Source organism: Hyalella azteca, unplaced genomic scaffold (assembly GCF_000764305.2).
Source record: "Hyalella azteca isolate HAZT.00-mixed unplaced genomic scaffold, Hazt_2.0.2 contig11450, whole genome shotgun sequence".
NCBI lineage: Eukaryota > Metazoa > Arthropoda > Malacostraca > Amphipoda > Hyalellidae > Hyalella > Hyalella azteca.
This window is the reverse complement of record NW_025941449.1, coordinates 38,063-57,896: the sequence shown is the minus strand read 5'-3', so window position 1 is coordinate 57,896 and position 19,834 is coordinate 38,063. Positions and strand designations below refer to the sequence as shown.

At 36.9% G+C, this 19,834-nt stretch overlaps 1 protein-coding gene across 1 annotated transcript in view; it reads left to right on the top strand.

Moving 5' to 3' along the window:
* The window catches only part of LOC108672298, a 132,423-nt gene extending 119,969 nt beyond the window's left edge, over positions 1–12,454 (top strand). Inside the window, 16 exon segments of the mRNA XM_047882844.1 lie at positions 371–603; positions 2,048–2,230; positions 2,786–2,828; positions 3,171–3,322; positions 3,767–4,027; positions 4,493–4,580; positions 4,621–4,693; positions 4,970–5,092; positions 5,886–6,063; positions 6,426–6,583; positions 6,690–6,699; positions 8,419–8,568; positions 9,749–9,796; positions 9,799–9,837; positions 10,105–10,210; positions 11,028–12,454. Of these exon segments, the coding sequence (XP_047738800.1) occupies positions 371–603; positions 2,048–2,230; positions 2,786–2,828; positions 3,171–3,322; positions 3,767–4,027; positions 4,493–4,580; positions 4,621–4,693; positions 4,970–5,092; positions 5,886–6,063; positions 6,426–6,583; positions 6,690–6,699; positions 8,419–8,568; positions 9,749–9,796; positions 9,799–9,837; positions 10,105–10,210; positions 11,028–11,578 (2,396 nt within the window). The 3' untranslated portion in view covers positions 11,579–12,454.
* Positions 12,455–19,834: the final 7,380 nt, after the last annotated feature.

The window sequence follows — 19,834 nt, the reverse complement described above, 5'->3', positions numbered from 1 at the left end:
GCAACTGGCTTAAGTAAGATAAATTGAGTTCATATTGAAATATCTGTTGCTTTCGGGGAAATGGAGAAATTTATAGCAGTGGTTATTGAATTACTTTCTGCTGTTGGTAGTAATTCCGGACATTAAGTGAAACAATCATCAAATCCTGTTAATAAGATGAAGCCTAATTTTCATAATTATGAATAACCTGCGGAAGAGAATGATCGTGCTAACTTATTTTACTATTTATTATCTTTTCTTATTAGCTGATTCATATGACTTATTTTATTTGTTTTTTCCTATTACGATAAGTGTTGGAGGATTTCAGAACTAATGTTCACATCAAAAGACTTTGAGGAAATTTTCAAATTACATTTTTCTCCTACGAAAGGCGACCGCCTGACTCCAGCAGAAAAAGACATCGAAGAGTTCATGTTATCGCGGCAAAATAGACTGGCGCGACACGTGGCACCGCCGTGGCTCTGGAGTCATGTCACTCTCAACGACTCTGGCATGGCCGCGCTCACGGTGCTCAGGCCTTATGACCTGGCCTCGCCTCTTGTTCTCTCAGGCTTCAGTTTACACAAACACAAAGGACTGAGCTTGTTGGAAAACCCTGTTGAGGTGAGGGAGAGACCTTCCATTCAGTAATATATTATTTTTGCTATTTTTGGTTTAGTCGATCAATTGATATTTGTCCCTAGGATTGAAGCTAAAATTTCAATCGTAAACGGTGCTTCAGATGAACCAATCGGCAATCACTATGTGTGGTTTGGACGATATAGAAAATTTTCGGGAATTTAAAGTCAAAGACAATACCGTAAAAATTCACCTTTTCTTTAGAAGACAAATTATTTATTTAACAAATATATATTCTTGTGGTATTGTCTTTGCCTTCAAATTCCTGATTAAGTTGCGATTTAAGCAAACAAGTTATTTTAATACATATATCCGATCAAAAAACGGAGGAAATTTTAGTGTTATCGTACTCTTTTTTGTTTTTACGCAACACCAGATATCATTTGATGCAGGAAACAGTCAAATTTATTTATTAAAATCATTGAAATCTACTTGATTATCCTGTTCACTCTTGAAATTGCAATTGAGCTTACAAATTCCTTATTTGGGTAAATGCTACGAAAATGAATTCAATATAATTAATCATCTCTTTGCATGTACTGTCGCCTTATAAATTCCGAGATTTTTAAAATACAGTAGGGTAACGTGGGGCAGCGCGCCCCCCACTTTTTTTAAACTAAATTTTTGATGAAGTTTTAATTGATACGTGGTGGTTCTTTGTTTTGTTTATTGCACTACTGTGCTCGCCATGTCCGTCTGTCTGTCCGTCCGTCTGTCCGTCCGTCCGTGACCTCAAGTTTTCGTCGACGAGAAAATGCGCTCTCTGTCACTCACTGCTGTGAGTACTGAGTTATATTTTTGCTATTTTTGGTTTAGTCGATCAATTGATATTCATTCCTTAGACTGGAGGTGAAATTTATGTCGTGAAAGTTGCTGCAAATAAATCAATTACTGTGTGTTGTTTGGACGATACAGAAAATTTTCGTGTTATCGTGCTCTTTTCTGCTTACACAACAGCAGATCCACAGTTGATGAATGAAACAATTTTTTTTAATTTATTTATTAAAATCATTGAAATCTTCTTGATTCTCATGTATACTCTCCAAATTGCGATTGAGCTTACACATTCCATCTCTAGGTACACGGTACGAAAATGAATTCAATATAATGAATCATCTTTTTGCATGTACCGTCGCCTTATGAATTCCGAGATTTTTAAGATACAGTATATATAATTTGTTCAGGACTACTCTTTTCATACTAATTTTTATAAGAGTATGTTATATTCCGTTGATTAACTATCATTATGAACACCGTGAATGCTCACATATCGCTGCTACACGTACTAAGATTTTTGGATGTTTACCTGGTTCCACAAAATGCGTTCTTAACAGACAAAATGAGTAATTATCAGTCATTTATAATGAGAAGCTACGCAAATTTATATTTTCTTGGATATTTTACATAAATTCTTTTAAATTTTTTGCAGTGGGTGGACGAAGACTCGTTCCAGCTTCGCGTTGAGGCGCCCGAGCGCGCGGGTGCCTGGGAGCACGTGGGCGTACGCGTGACGGCACTCAACCGGCACCTCGAAGACGTGACCGCCCACATCACCCTGGCGCACAGCGAACAGTATAAGTTCGTCGCACTTGAAGACTTCGATGTTGCAGGGGTAAGTTTCACGACACTTTGTTGTTGTTCTTTATTCCTGCAGGAGTCGTGCCAAATGAGGTAGCTTGCGTTTTTTATTCTTCTCATTTTCAATGAAAATTTTGACATCACCGAGTGTAGTACGAGGACGATTTTTGATTCTGCAACGTCTCCTGTTGTCGATATTGGTGGAGCAAGATGAACGATCGATTGGATGTTTCCTGTTTTACCTCTAGTGATTTTAAGGAATCCTTTTTGAAATATATATATTTATTTGAAATCATAGCCACTTCGTCGTATTCGTCTTGACTCTTTTAATAAAACTGAGAAAAAACTTTTTTTACTATTTTCCCACTTGATATAATCTATTCAAATGAGCATGGATTCGTTTCTTTTTTGTAATGTTGCAGCTCTCATTACTGCGGCAGCATAAATTAGCTCAACTCACGCATGTCACAAAGAAATGACACAATTACACGATCGTTTTCATGCTAAGTTTTTCTTATTAATTACTATATGTTAATTCTGTTTAGCCACGAAAAACATTTCATGTAAAGACGAGCTTATGATCGTGCAGTTTGACAGCAAACAAGGGTATCAACGGCGTCGGTTTTCTGAAGGCGAACACCAACACACAATTCATGTTGTCTTGACTCATTTTAATAAAACTGGGAAAATTTTTTTTACTATTTGCCCACTTGATATATTCTATTCAAATGAGCGTGGATTCGTTTCCTTTTGTAATGTTGCAACTCTCATTAATGCGACAGCATAAATTTGCTCAACTTACGCATGTTACAAAGAAATGACACAATTACATAATCATTCGCGTGCTAAGTTTTTCTTATAAATCACTGCAAGCTAATTCTGCTTAGAATCGAAAAACATTTCGTGTAAAGACGAGCTTATGATCGTGCAGTTTGACAGCAAACAAGGGTATCAACGGCGTCGGTTTTCTGAAGGCGAACATCAACACACAATTCATGTGGCTGGCGGTGGAAGCATCACCCTTTATCTTCCCATCGTACCTTTCACGCTAGGCGAGGTGACTGTGCAGGTGACAGCTGTCATTCCTGGCAAGAAACTCCGCGCCCAAGTCAACATACTTGTCGAGGTAAATACTAAGTCTGGAGCTCGCATACTGGATAGTGATGAACTGTCATGCATTTATCGGAAAGTATTGTCGAGGTTAAGGCTGAGACGAGTTCTGAACAACGAAAAGAAAATAGTAAAGGAAGGATAAATTTGAGGGGTGTAGTAAAATCATTCCAAATTCAATGCTACTAACTTCCTATATGATATACCAGCACCACCTTTCATTACACTTTTGTTATTATATGGGTTATGTACATGGGTTATGCCTGAAGGTACATGAAGAGTACATGGGAGATGACTGAAGGTGGATTAACTATTTATTGTATTAAATGCTTTTTGACAAATCATACTGTCGTTCCGATGTAGAAAATACAGCAGGGTAAATATAATCTATTAATACTTCGGTATCATAATATTAAAGTTTCGTTACTCATGGTCATGTTGTTTCTATTACCTACTCTAGGCAATGGGTGCTCTACAGCAGCATCACACATCACTGCTGGTGGATCTCAGCAACAAGCCTTACTACTTCACCTTCCTAGACATCAACATACCCCCGTCTCAAGGCTACGTTGCAGGCTCAACAAGTGCTCTAGTTGCAGTGTCGGGTGACACGATTTGTCCCATACCGACCCTCAAACACGACGCCACCCGAACCGCTGAGCGCATGCAGAGAATCGCCTCTCCCACAGCGAGCTCCACGGCATCGCTCAATTTGCCCACCGTGAGTGACCAAGTTACGTTGACAACCTCACAGACAAGTGGAAATGTGTATGCTTGAAAACTTGAACAGACACAGTTGATGGTATTGTGGGCGAAGAAAATGTGGGTGAAAATGAGAAGTCACGTAACACGTAAGTTGGATCCATAATCAAAGACAATATTCAAGATGTGTGGAGTATGTGATGAAAACACCGAGCTGGTAAAGTGCAAAAGACCCTTTCACATCTCGTGATTATAAATTTGTGTGAAGTATGCTTTGAATTTTGTTATTAGGAGTTATTTTCCATTAAGGTTTGTATACCACTGTACTATGTTCTCAGTGGACCGAGTTTATTGGAATGTGCGTTCACTTTGAGTTTCAACAAGTAAGAAATGTTCTACACAATGTTCTACAAAATGTTCTACTGAGCCTGTTGTTATGAGAGCATTTGCTAATTATGTTGTTTTTGGTTCGCCTGGAGAGTAGAGCGGAAGCGAGTCGGCCATTTACAGCATCCTTCTGACGGCACTCCAGCTAGCGCACTTACAGGAGCAACAGCAACTTTTGCAGCCTAGTGAGTGTTAAGTTTTGTACGAACAACATCATACATCAAGCGTCTCATTCTCAGCTTCAGTATCAGGCACTGCTAGCACATCAAGGCGCTGATGGAGGCTTCAAGTTCTTCAGGTAACTTTTCAATTATTTTATTGTATAGTAAATAAAATAATGAAGCAGCAACTAAATAACCGGTAGTGACCGAAGTCATTTATTTTATTTAAGATGCCGTTTTATTTAAGCCGGTTAAGCATTCCTCTTTTCATGTCGTGAAAGATCAATAGTATGCCATTAAATGTAAATAGTACGGGTGGACAGAACTCATAGGAAAAATGATTGGAGTGTTTATTACTCAATATCAATTAAATATACACTCTAATAAATTACCATATTTTTATGTTCACTCAGTCAGAGTAAATCACCATCTTGCGTTTGGTTGAGCGCGACTGCTGTGCGCGCTCTGCACGAGCTCTCCACTGTAGCGCCCCACCTCGTCTACGTTGATCCCCAAACCAAGGATCGCGCACTCAGGTGGGATAAGGTGTAATGCACTACCAGTGTTTCCCGTCAGCTAACGACTTCGAAGTGGTCTTTTGTGTACAAACCTGATTGATTTTGCGCCGTACTAATGGCTAGGCTCTCCGTTATGACTGGATTATGTGCGATGCTCTGGTGGTTCATGCTAACCCTATGCCAACATTGTGTAGACGCTCGTGCTGGACAGAAATTGTGAAGCGCTACATTACTTACACTAATAGTGGATTAACATGGTGAATATAATTCTGACCAGAATATTGAAGCTTCAAAAATACTTAACCTATTAGTGATTCAGTCGCTCTCTGTCATTTCCAATGACAATAAATGTTATATGACGGACTGAAGTCTTTAGCCTCCTAATAACAGTCCCTTCATTTTCTTATTTATTAGTGAATTTTGACGGAACAAATGAACAAAGAAAACATATTCACACCTCCAGTTCACGCTAGTTGTTCGACAATGGTTTAATTTTTGACAAGAAATTCAGAACACTAGAAAACATGACCATCTTTATTGCCTTTAAAGATAATTAATTATACATTTTTAATTCAACTTTTCCATTTAAAATGCCAAATTTTTCTCTATAGTTTCTTCAATTATAATAATCTTAATAATCATACTATCTTATGAAATGCCTAGATTTTAAACCTAAGTTAGATGCAGTCTTGATTACATTTGACCATCATAATTATGAAATGCCGTGATTATAAACCTAATATTGATACAATGTTGGTTACATTTGACCATCATAATTACTTATGATACAACTAGAAATTTATCACACCAGATTTGTACTATCTCATCAAACGAGTTTCGGGGCGTGGTGGGAGCCTGGCAGTGTGATAGGGGCTCGACAGTTGCAGCCTTCATCGTACAGCTTCGCTAACGAGACCACGAACGGCCTCAACCTTACCACTTCTGCACACACCCTCCTACAGCTCCTCACTCTCACGCAGCTGCCTTCTGTGAGTCCCTGCAATTCTCTCCTCGAACTAAAAGGACCTGGTTAAAATTCTTCTCAACAATGCTACAGCTGATTCCTCTCGTAAATATGGTATTTTTTTTATTCGAAATTACCTTTATTTTCATTTTTTCTCTTTAGATTCTCAAGCAGCAGCTATTTATCTACTCGCGTAGTTGATCTAAAAATTCTAAATTAAGCTTGGATGAATAGAATATTGTTCAATTTACGAGCTGCGCACCGAATTACAGTCGCTAATAGAGTTTGAAAACAGAAGTAGTGAGTAGTAAGAAGAAGTAACAGAAGTAACTCTGAAGTAACAGATTTTTTCACTATTAGCAAAATTTTACAATTTTCATTGGCCAGCCCCTGGACGAGAGGGTGGCGTCGGCCATATTGCGAGGCCGGAGTTGGCTGGAGCACAGCCTGCGTAAAGTGGAGCGCGCATCTCGACCGCTGGAAGCCGCGCTTGTTGCCCTCGCGCTCCACGAGGCGAAATCGCCGTTAGCTGAAGCTGCTAAACAGTGATGATTTGTTACAAATAAATGCTAGCGAATGAATGAGCACACAAGTCAGTTTAGTGCCTCAAAAGAGTGATAATTTGTTATAAATAAATGTATGGGAATGAATGAGTACACAGGTAAGCTTAGTGCCTCATAACAGTGATAATTTATTATTAATAAATGCTAGCGAAGGTATGAGTAAACAGGTCGGTTTAGTGCCGCCAAACAGTGATAATTTGTTATGAATAATTGCTGGCGAATTGATAAGTATACTGTACATGTCAGTTTAGTGCCTCAAAACAGTGATAATTTGTTATAAATAAATGCTAGCAGATAAATGAAGTTGGGTCAGTTTACACTTGTCAGTTTAGTTTAGTCACTTTAGTGCGTCAAAATTTTGATGGTGAGGATCATTCGTATTCGTGGATTCTTATTTGTGGATACATGAATACGAATGCATGAGTGCACAGGTCTCTCGAGTGCTTCAAAACATTGGTAATTATAATAAAAACGTGAATGCGAATAGATGAGTACACAAGTTCGTTATCCTTCCAACCATTATGGATCTTTGAACCATATAAACCTGATTTAAGCATATTAACCGCATTAACAATCAGTATGAAAATCCTTCCAATACTCCAAGTAAGCATTCGAGTAAATCCTGACACGAATGATGTTGCGGAAGCGCGCGCGCGCAGAACTCATGCATAAAATCATCCATCTCTGCTATAATTCATCAGCCTTTATTAGCGCCCGTTAATATATTATTTTTAAGCTTCAGGCAGCGAACAAATGCACAGCACAAACAAATGTACAAACTCATGCTGTAAAAATTGCAACGGATAAATACCTATTATAAGGTGATACTGCAGCCACTAACGGCTCTGGAATATTTTGTCTACTGGGCATATAGACAACGTTAATTCCATCTCAAAATAAACGTGCCCATTCAATCAGTCTACGGTATTCAAACGTGCATCGTTTTACTTCAAAATCTGAATTAAATGGATAAGAAAATGGACTGTAAATTCGTCATGGTTGCATTGAAAACCGTCCGGAAAACAGCTCTAGTATCAGTTAAAATCCTAAAAAAGCTTCATGTTAAAATTAGATTGAATAGATTGAATATTTTATTCGATTGGATTTTAATTTTACTTGGCCCATTTATCTGGAAATTAAGCTTTTAACCTGTAGCTGTGTATTGATTTTCCTGTTTGTTATACATGCATTCGTGAATTTTTTGAACTAACAATTAAAGAAGTCTTCGGAACGATTTCAATGAAATTCTAAAAAAAATATTTTAATTTTTTGCAATAAAACGTACACTACCGCTTCATATGCGATTCAAGCAAATTAATGCTATACTTGAGTGAATAATAGAAGCGATGTGCCATCTGTAAAACTTTGAGTTGATAGGTATCACTCAAAAGATTTTGGTCCTGGTAAACTGTCCTAAGCAAACTAAGAAAGGCGATCTAGTTAATTAAATCTCAGTTTAAATGTCCGTAGAGTAAAACTAAAAAGCTGTCATGCTACTTAGATTTAGATATTTTCTTAAAATTTCTACACCACGAAAAACTCATAGTTATACAACTTTATAGTTATTGAAACGCTTAGTGCGATTCAAAGTTGACGTGGTTGAAGGATGTTAACTCGCTGTCTAGAGTTCAATGAATAAAATGAATACGTGATACTGGATCAATAGCGATTTGGAGTTTGATAACACATTTCGTTCCTATTAACCGTCGATTAGAATGAAAAATAGCATTTGGACAATAATAATATTATATATTATCCATCATGACCTGTGATGAAATTATATTTTGTTGACAAATCGTCCTCTTTTTTGGCTGCAGGACACACTGGCAGCGTGGGAGGCACTGCAGCAATACAGCATCAAGATGGGCACCGCGCGGGACACTCAAATTTCAGTCACAGTAGAGCCGCTCGTCGACCCTCCAGCTGGCAAGCTTACCGGCCACTCCCCCGGCCACTACGATCAAGAGGTGAGCCTTTATGCTGAGTACATTGTATCTGGCTTCGAATTTATGTTACCTACTACCTTTTAAATCCACACCGGTGACCATTAGAGGAAGAAACTTCTCTTGCGATCCTATAGTCGTTCCAACTTTTTTTTTACCTTCGATGGTAACTAGCAACACAAATACAACTTTTTACTGGAGGTTAGGACGCTTGAAACTTATGATGCTCCCGGTTTTATTCATCAGTAAATGACTAAAATTTTGGGTTTTGCTCGCAGAAACAAAATTTTTCATTTTAGGTAATTAATTCATTGGTTGCAAAATAAATAGTTTATAAAATTCACCTTTCGCGAGAATAGCGTTCTGGTTTTTAATTTATTCTTCAGTTTTAAAAATAACGTTCTAGTTTCTGCCTTTCATTTTACTTCTTCGGCAGATATTCACGCAAAAGTACAATATCACTGAATAACTTGCTCTCACTTCCATGTCGAGCACACAGCCAAGAGTTAGATGAGAATACCGCCTTCCTAACTGGCCAAAAATGCTCCTCGCTTCAGTTTCATAGAGCCGCCGGAAGACCATAATTTAATCCGCTATTCTTCAAGTTTTATTCGTTAATATTGGAATAGGATATTCACTGATATATAATTTGTGTACATATCTGATTGAATAAAATGTTGTGATTATGTATGTGTTTGTGAATGTATGAGAGTTTATTCCAAATTTTTACTGACAACACAAATGTTGAACTCATCTTGTGTCTTTTTGAATGTTTCCGACCCAAGCAAGAGCACATAGCAACGTTCATTAGTTGCTTATATGACAGTGATGAACTTATTATTTATGGCTCTTTTACATCAGGTAATGCGTGGACAGTTCTTCACAGGTACTACTTCATGAGGCAAACATTGACCAGCACAACGCGATCCATGTTGCATGTCATGAACTATTTTCTGAAGTTCGTGTTTTTGAAATTTAAAAAAAAAACTTTCATCAGAAGCAACTTATGATTATATTTGATTAAAAAGCTTTGTACTCTATAAATCTTCAATTTCCATCTTGCTTACCAGTTTTCTGCAGCCCTAGTTTATTTATTTTGATTGAAATATTCTTCTCACAATTGCGCCCGTTCCCCGCAGCAGCTGTATGGTTCACTAATTGATGAAAAAAGTAAGAGTCCCATCAACTTGACCTTCACCTTCAGGTGCCGTCACACACGTTCCACATCACGAACAGTAACCTGCTACATAAGTCAAACTGTCGCAGCGCAGCGTCAACTTCTTCTTTGATCAGGTTCGATTCTCGGGAAATTGTGAGGTAAATAATTATTATGATATTATGTATCGTATATTTCATGAAAGATTTAGTGAGATCAGTTTATCTATGTTTATATTAATGGTTTTTAGCAAATGCGAGCTGGAGGAAAGGGGGAAAATGACATATGAAGAACTATAATAATAAATGAAAGATAAATACAAGAAAACAATATATAAACCTTTGAAAATATTATTGAAAGGCGATCCCTAACACCGATAATATTTTCGACCTCTATGGGCGCAGCTTGACGGCAGCAACACTTGCGTGGAGTTGGTGGTGGAGCGTTGGTTCCCTGTCGCGAACTTGACCAGCAAACTTCCCGTGACGGTATACGAGTACCACGCGCCTGGTGAGTTTCCTTTACGTAGATTGGTAGTAACTTTCAACCACTAATCGAGTATATTCAGTAAAAATTCTGAGTATATTCAGTAAGAACTTCTGAGTATATTCAGTAAGAACTTCTGAGTATATTCAGTAAACACTTCTGAGTATATTAAGTAAGAACTTCTGAGTATATTCAGTAAGAACTTTTGAGTATATTCAGTAAGAACTTCAGAGGATATTCAGTAAACACTTCCGAGTATATTCAGTAAGAACTTCTGAGTATATTCAGTAAGAACTTCTGAGTATATTCAGTACAACCTTCTGAGTATATTCAGTAAAAACTATATGAGTATATTCTGTAAAAAGTTCTGGGTAAATTCAGTAAAATTTCAATCTGTGAAAGTTTCCTTAACGTTATTCTTTTATTTTTTCTGAAATTATCTATCCGTGAAAATTAATAACTATCGGTTTTCAAAATGATTTCTTAAAACTCCAGCTCTACTCAACTACTCTCAAATGTCGATGAAAGCATCAACGTAAGCGTATGCACTGCATGTCGCATTTGAAAAATTTAGAATATTTCATTATTGTTTTCTTTTTTTTTTTGGTAGTCATCAAACGCCTTATTTTTCTTTGCCCACGATTGCGTGGATTAGAATTCCTTCTTACAAATCGGAAATAACGCATACCTAATAATAAAAAAATATATACTAACGAAAAATATACCGCTGCGAAAAAATATACTAACATTCATTTATAGTAATGAAATTCTTGTTGAATAGTGACTTCTGTAAACGCGATCTCAATTTTATTATTCATTGCGTTTTATTTTATCTCTCCAGAGCTAAAAACCATTGAATTCTTGGACATGTCTGAGGTGACCTTCGACATCTGCCAAGTCTGTGGTTCCTACCAGTGCCCCAACTGCCCTGAACCATCTTACTATCTCAGCTCCTCGACCACCGGAGCGCCCAATGGTTTATTGCTTCTTCTTGTCACAATTTCGAGTGTTATCCTGTCAAGCTTCCCCTTATGTTCACTTACGTCATCCGCGAAGAAAATGTACAAGCTGTATTATTCTCTGTTTAGAATTTACATTGTCCATTTACTGAAACTTGTGTTAGCAACCGCTGTTGAGTCAGTGTTGATCATTTACAAAAGACGCAAAGTCGACAGCGGCTTATTGATCCCCTTTGGACTAACTGCAATTAACTCACTTTACTCATGGGTGCTAAGCTCGTCTTTACTCAGCTCCCTTGAGATAAGAGCTCTGCAGGACATCATATTTCGCTGTCAACGTTTATGGAGTGCGCCTAAAGACAAATGGTTTGGCTCTGCAGCTAAGGCCGAAGAGCAGCAGCTCAATGGCACCAAATCCAGAAATAGAAGATAATGTGCTCATTTTTGTACTATAGATCCGTAACGGTAAGAAAAGAACCTCAACAGTGTGTGAAGTATAAGGATAGATGTAATAAAAATTTATATGCTGGTTTCAGCTGAAATCCATGTTTATAATTGGGAATATCGTGGTTTTTGTAATTATGATTATCTGAATTAAGAATCGAAGTTACAATCGCGTAAGTGAGCCATTCCTTTGGAACATTTTTGCATTCAGTAAAAATTTTACTGATGTTTTCTGCGTACAACTCTAACAGGAAATTTATTAATTTTTCCCGCTTTACATCAGCATTCAAGACAGTTTTTTTTGGAATTTTATGAGTTCGAAACTGTCATCATCATTCCATCCGATGTCCCATCCTGCAAATTATATGAGGTTGTAATAGTTGATGAAGGTTTTTATTACCTTGATTTGATCTCTAAATTTATAAAACACTTTGAAAGTTTGATCACTTGAAGAGATTTGTTGCTCCTCAAAGGAGATCGCTCCCCATTGTCTACAGTGAGGTGATTCCTTTATCATTATATAATTAATATAATGATGTCCTTAATAGAGGCGATACGCATTCATCCTTCATATTTATAATTATATATCTAGTCAATCGAACTCCATATACCATTGACGCGTTTATTGTCATTATTGTACAGTACATTAATATTTTTATTTAATAAGTTCCTGAATAAGTTCCTTCCTAAGTACCCTATAATTTTTTCCTGATTCTATAACGTTTGTCTCAAAACAAATACGTCACACACATAAGTTATCACAGTAGAAGCAATTTTCAATGTTTGAGCCGTACTCGCAGGATAAATTATCCAGATTGTTTGTTTGTTTATTTATCAGAGGAACCATCTTTATTTATTCTTCTCGTGTTTTTAAGCACCTTTTGAAATTAAAAATTCGTATCCTTTTGTAAAATTTTGCCACATGAGCAAAATGGTTAAACAATAACGGGTTTGTCTTGTGTAAATTTTATTATTTTTAAGCTGTAATTAATGATGCAAAAAATCACAATTATTTTTAAAATGCAAAAAAATATTATTAAAGTCTTGCTTTATTCCAATCGATATTATATATTTAATACCAGACGCGCGTAAAAAAACTAAATCTTGGAAGAAGCAAGTAAATTTAATTAACAATGCACTTTTTTGTTCTGATGGCGAATCGTTAATTTCAGACTATTTTTCACTATCCATCGAAAAGTAAGTCACTTTTCATTATATTAATAAATTTGTCATCTAAGTTTTACGCCTGAATGCACCTACAATAAAATAATGAATTTCAACAGCCATGCAATGGATTCTGGTAAAGTTCAATTGTTTCAGCTAAGCAATGCATGTTCAGAATCGGGCAAATTTGATGTAATATTTCCACTGAATCCTTTTGCTGCATATTCTGGATTACTTGACCATTAGGTCAAGTAGGTTGCCTTAAGTTTAATTAACGAGAGCAATGGCCTTTTCATGTCAGTCATCACCATGCTTTGGTTACTTGTATTTGTGATTCATGTGATTGAAGGACACCCAGTTTAAGAAGTGAATTGTGTTCAAAATGTAATTGCAGAGCTCGTGAGATAAGAGTTCTTATTGAGGCTCATTTATAGCACGGAATTGTATATATATATAGCAGTATTGGCTTACTAAAATCCTTTAGTGCTAGCGGGAAATGAAACAATTTTTTTGTTCGATTAGTTCAGTTATTTACAGGATCATTACATAATGTAAGAATTAAATTTTAGCATCTTCATCATACGGAACTGATACTCGTAAATTTGTAGCGAAAGCTGGTCAAACGCAATGGTTTATTATATGCATTGGAGGTGCTACTTGAATTTCACCAACATTGTAGTCGTAGCTTCTATAGCTCTATGATAAATCTCTCATATGTCTTGCCATTTAGGTATTACCTCAATACTATGAAGCGCTAGTTGGAGCGATAGCATAATATGTCTTCTTGTATATAAATCTCCAATAGTCTATCTATATGTATAATTCAAAATAAATTTTGTTACGAAAACTTGCGGTTTTTTTAAACATAAACTACCTCTGAACGCATTTTAGGTTGGATAGCTGAGTCTTTTAGGCTACTGAAGTAGATACAATGAAATCTTAGAATAAAGAATATGATGTGATCCATCGGTTTTCTCTACAAATAGATAGCAAATTCGAATAACCTTTTGAAGCTAATAAGTGGATCAATACATTAGGCATATCCATCATATGGTGTATTGTGTTTTGATTAATGATTAAAATGTTTAACATAAGCGTTTTCAGAATTATCATGGTTTGCTCTAATCGTACCTTTAAAAAAAGGCACAAATTTCTAAATTTTAGCCGTTAACTAGGCCTTTGTAAATTTAATATTTTTGCTACGGTGTCGAACAGGGTTAGAAATACCCAATTTAACTCGCTTCTTAGCATTCCGGAGACGATTATTAACATTTTCGCTATAGTCGTAAGTTTTTCTTGCACCTTATAAGCACGCTCGGCCCGCAACGATTTAAAATCTTTGTTCATGATCGAATAAATCTTGTCTTGGGAGGAAGTTAAGATGGATATCTGGCAGCTGTATAAAGGAAAACATTATTGCTGACAGCGGTGACACATCGCATGAAAATATCAATTGATCATCAATACTACATCATCTATTTATACTACAAAAATTAAATCTAGTTTCATTTTTGTAGTATGAATTTCGAAGGGCAGAGTTACCCAAAGGACAAATAGATTTAGTACTAAGATCATATGCACCAAGCTTAATAATTTATACAGTCGATCATTTGACATTAACAGCTAGTCGTAGTAAAGAACCTAAAATTCGGAAGATCAACAGTATCATAGATGGATTATCAGATTTGAGGAGTATCACATTGCTTTGGAGTATCAGATTTAAATTTTAAAATTAATTTGATCCTTATAATTTTAAGGAAATTGAAAGATGAATTTCTGCTTGATTTCAAGTTGCTAGCTGTTAGGCGACAAATTCAAACTTGAAGTAAAGTGGCCCTGTACGTGCTTGACTGCTATATCTGCTTCAGTCGATTACTTGCAAAAAAAGTTCATATGAGCGCCGCAAAATATTTGATACTCGTATCAATAAAATACGCTCAGAATAGATTATGATACAGATATATGGAATTTATGAACATAAATATTCCATCATACATTTTTGTATTCGCGTAAAACAAATCATAAATAGAAAACGTTAATACATATGGAAATAACGTTGCAAACTATTTAGTAGCTTTTTCACTGTGAATGGACTCAGAACCCAATCTCACTGTGGGACTGGGTTCTCAGCCGGCGAAATCTCCGTACAACTTATTTTTCTCCCAGAATAATTTAATTCTTAAGAATAAATTAGGAATTAGTTGAGTTCATCGCCTCGCTGCTTTGGTGCTGCTGAATGCGATGAGAATGATGACGCATTAGATTATTTCTGTCCGTGACTCATCGATTACTGACGCTGATATTAATGTCGATGCCAAAAATATTAAATTGAATGCAAATGTCAAATTACGTGTCAAAGCTGTGATGCTGTAGCTCATCATGCTCAGAGCTTTCACCGATTAATTTATCATTACCGATCGAATATCCATTATGATCAAAATTACCATTATGATAACATAGTTCTGAAACTAATCTTATTTTTACTCCATCTTTAGGTGTGGCTAATTTTTGCCTTCATCATGAAAACAAATTGATTCTGGATACATCTGTCTCCACTTCAAAGCCTAGGATTACTCATCTAACATGAACTTTGTGCTAAATTTGAGCGGAAACACTTCCGTTAATGCATACATTCGAGATGCGAAAAAGAAAATATTTCAATATTCAACTACTTATAGGCGACTGATATACGTTCTGTTCAGCATTGACTCAACTGCAACCGATAGAAGTTAATTGGAAGGTACGACAACGGCTCCGGTTTTCATGGAATTGGTTTGTCCACGCTTTAGTCAGTGCCGGAAGTTCAAAATTTAAGCGATCAGAGCCTGCTTTGACTGGGCACCTTCTCTATATCAGTTATTTAGACTTTCTTCAGACAGAAATTGTGTTGGAGAGTAATTTCATATAAAACATGTTTTTATGATCAAAAACTAGTTGTGAATTTGCCGGAGTTCAGATTGTTCTGATGCCATTAATAGAATGTTGATGAAGCGATAAAACAATAAAAAAGTAAAACTTGTCTGCAAGTTTCCATATGAAATGAAATATTTTCATTCAATACCAAATTGCATGAATCGAACGCATATTTTAATTAGTTCGACAAGCTAAACTAAACTTTACTCACGAACGAACGAAGTCGTCCCTGCTTCACAATATACCAAACGTAACTCGTTTGATATTCCCGAACGAAAACTTTTTAAGGTTATTAGTAGGAATAGCATAAATAAACCAAAGAATTTAGTGATGATACCGTATTGAATACTTACAATTTATTGACTTTTCAATCAATTTTTAAATCTTAAGAAATTCACCCTGCTCATTTATGCTTAAAGTATGCATAATCCATTAGCAGATGAGTCTAGCGCGAAATAAGTGCGAAGATGCCTAAGGTGGTTCAACCCAACGGCTCCAAGCTAACAGAATTTCGCTTCCTAAATCATTTTCACAGATGACTATCAAAGACATATCATGGCTAGTTATTATGGAATAGGAGTTTTTCTCTATTTAACAGTTACCATCGCACATCAATTGCGGCCATTATGGGCACAGTAGCAGAACGGGCAAGCCGAACTTAAGGTTCGGGTTCAGAATCTCGACGAGTATCGAACAATAATTGGGGTGACTTGGGAGAAGGCAGCTATGCTCAAAGGTGGAGCATCAGCATGCAGGAAAATTAGCTGCATGTATATTCCTATGTTCTATGGGGATGCATAAGGTCTTAAAATCAATAGCTGTGGCCTGAGATAAGCCATTGATAATAATCCATCGATGTTACACTGTACGTCGATCAATCCTAACGAGTAAAACCATTGGTACACTACAGACAAATTTAATTACCACTGATGCTCAGAATTCATTCAAAGTATGAGATTTTGTGAAACAAGTATTTTTTATTATTAATGTCTGATTTTTCATTCAATGTTCAAGTATAATTTGTTTTTATCAGACACCGGTAAAAAGATTTAAATTTCTCATTCACGACTCTTTGATTCCAGTCTATGGTCTGAAATAATTGTTGTTGTTGTTAGAGATCCGAATCAGTTGCGATGAATTGCAACTTATTGAGTCTGCTGTATTTTTGCATAACTCAGAGAACATACATAGGCCAAAGCAGTTGAAAATTGAAAGATCTGTAATTCACTGCAAAATAATCATGATCTTGGATAATACGACAATTTGTAAATTTTGTAGATGTCTTCCGTTGCATAAATAGTTTGTTATGATTTCGTCAAAAGAATCAAGTTGCAGAAAACGGCAGTCTATTGAGTACACTAGATACTCAAAACGCGGTTTCTAGCTTCATCGCCATAGCATGGATGATGGGGACTAGTTTCTTGTTATTGTATATTAGGTGAAACGCGCAGCAGGATTTAGAACATGAGGGAATAAGAACACACACATATAACGTGTGTTTCAGGTGCCAAACGTCTCATTTGAATTATATTATTATATTACAATCGCTAACTGAAACATAATATTTGCTAGACGCGGAAGCGGTGGATGGAATGTATAGACACTGTGTCAGCGTCAACAACATCACGTGAGCGGCCTTTCCCACTACACTCGTCTGTGAGCGGAAATACTATGTCTATAACAGTGCTTGGCACTTTTAATAAGTCCTCCCCAGTAGTGGAACAACAGCAGCAAAGTTGCACTCATTGTAAGAGTTACCACAAACCGATGGCCGAAGCTAGTCTTAGCCGTGTACTGTATACCTACCCGTACCTCTGTAATGATCGACTCTGTAAAGTAACCACCCCGTATCAAGATAAGTCTAGGAGAGAAGAATCTTTACTTATCCTTCACATAGTCATCGAATACTTGTCCTCAAATTAAACCAATGCACAATAAATGTACGCGGGACATTCATCTATTACCCCCAACAGTGGCACCTTAATATTTCCTTCCGATAAAGGGCCGACTGGACATGGGATTTTCCCTCCTGTTATGGAAATAGGCAAGGCAGACTCTGGCTTAAATGGTGAATCAGTACTGTAAAATATTCAAACTTTCCTGGAGAAATATTTTGCTTTAATTCAAAAGTCGCAGAGTAGTTGAGGTCTTTAAATTTAAAAAGTTTACTCTATCGTCTTTCGCCGTCTTCGGTGTTTCAACCACGCAACAAGGTTGCGCGTGCGAGCGAAAAATCTAACTCTACTGTTCGGAGTAGCAGCCGTTCACCTGTTCGTCCAGGGAGGCCGATCCATTCTTTTTTGCTCACTACGCAAATGTTGGCAGCGACATATGATGTCGTGTGGAGCTGCTATCTCAAGAGAGCTCAGCAGAGGTGAATTTGATGCTCCCAAGTAAAAAACGTGGAAGAAATCCAAAGAGAATCAATAGCGTGCAGAAGTCTTTTTATCTTTTAAGATAAGATGTGCAGTCTCAAGTCCGCGCACTAGAGCGAATCTTGGGTAACAATCAATGATTCTTTAGTAAATAGTTAAGAGCTGTGTATATTTTTTGCGATGATCTTGTATGCGAAAGAAATAAAGCTGCAATGTATGCTTCCCACGAGTAGAACGATGTTATTCTTTCTTAAGTGGAAGAGATTCTGCTAGATAAAGCTGACATGGTCCTTATGGCGGTGGAAATGAGCGATAAATGATGGTATTTGTGATGCTGATTATGATGATTATCGAGGTGAATTTGAGGGGTGAATCGCATCGCAAGACAAGACGATTCGGTGTTGATTATTTGTTTGGAAGTGTTCAGGTTTATAATCCGGGTACATGCTAAAAATTGAGTACTAAACTCAAAGTCACGCTAGAAATTATATTTCTCACATTTTAATGTTTACGCGGAAACTCTCAAAATGATTTAATTGTAAAATAAATGACAATTGAATCATGTGGCAAGTGTCCACATGAAGAAATCAAATTCAAGTGACTAATTTTCACAAAAGGGATTTCGTTCAGTTGATATTCGCATTCGTTGCCCAGTAAAAACATCGAGTGCAGATGTGTCGAACATCAGTAGCATGAGATAAATCTGCAGAGAGCAGTATTGCATCAGATATATTTTTGAGCCAACCAAATATGCAGAAGTCGCAAAGGCCAAAGGAAGGAATCGAATTGAGCGTGCAATTGAATGATTACCTCCATATTGAATGCCAATACTCGGTAGTGAAAGTGATTACTCGCTGCCGTTAGTGAAAGTGATTTGCCGCTGCCGACACAAGTACGTCTGTGTTTAATAGAACAAATTTTTCTTTGAGCAGTGAAGCAGACGGCTTTGCGAAAATCAAGTAGTTGTTTATGCTTGTTCAGTAGGAATCAAATTTCTTATTCATATCGTCAATGTGCTTCATAAGTGTTTCAGTGGGTTCTTGTCGCAAATCAATTGTCTTCAGATTACAGTTTTGCAAACACTCTGAATCAAGTGACTGTCTGCAATGAAAGGAATGTGTTGGTTGAGGTCAATTTGCATGAGCTGTTTATTCTTTGTGTCTTGAGATACAGGGTGATGCACGGATACTTCCTGTTTTGAATTTCGCATCATTCAACCAGAAGTTGTAGGAAAAGAGCGATCTGGAAAGCAAGGTCATGGAGTTTCGTGTCTCCCCAAGTCAGTTGCCACAATGCATTGGACAAGAGAGCAGCGTGCGTTTGCTGTCGAGGTGTACTTTTCTAATGGCCGTTCCAGTATCGCTACTCAATGAACATTCCGTACTCGGAATGCGCCTCATCTCCTTGAGAAGTGACCTTCTTTAGCCGGCCCGACCCTAGATTAATTTGGCTCCGTGTGATTTTTTAAGGGTTAATCAAATATTAGCAATGTCTGTGCAAGGACCCTACCTCATTTGAAGAAGAACATACTTCAGGCCATCGCCAACATACCCGTCAATATGATTCAGCGAGTTGAACGGAACTTCAAAAAAAGTCGACTAACTGAATACACTGACAATGGTAGCCGTCATTTATCCGTTGCCATCTTTAAAACTAACTGTTTCAAACATTCACGAAATGTCTTTTCCAATAAAATTTATATTAGAATGATATCTTCATTAATTCATTTTTTTTCTTGAGCTTTTAAATAAGGAAGTTTTCGTGAATTCGTGAATTACCCTGTACCATCTGGC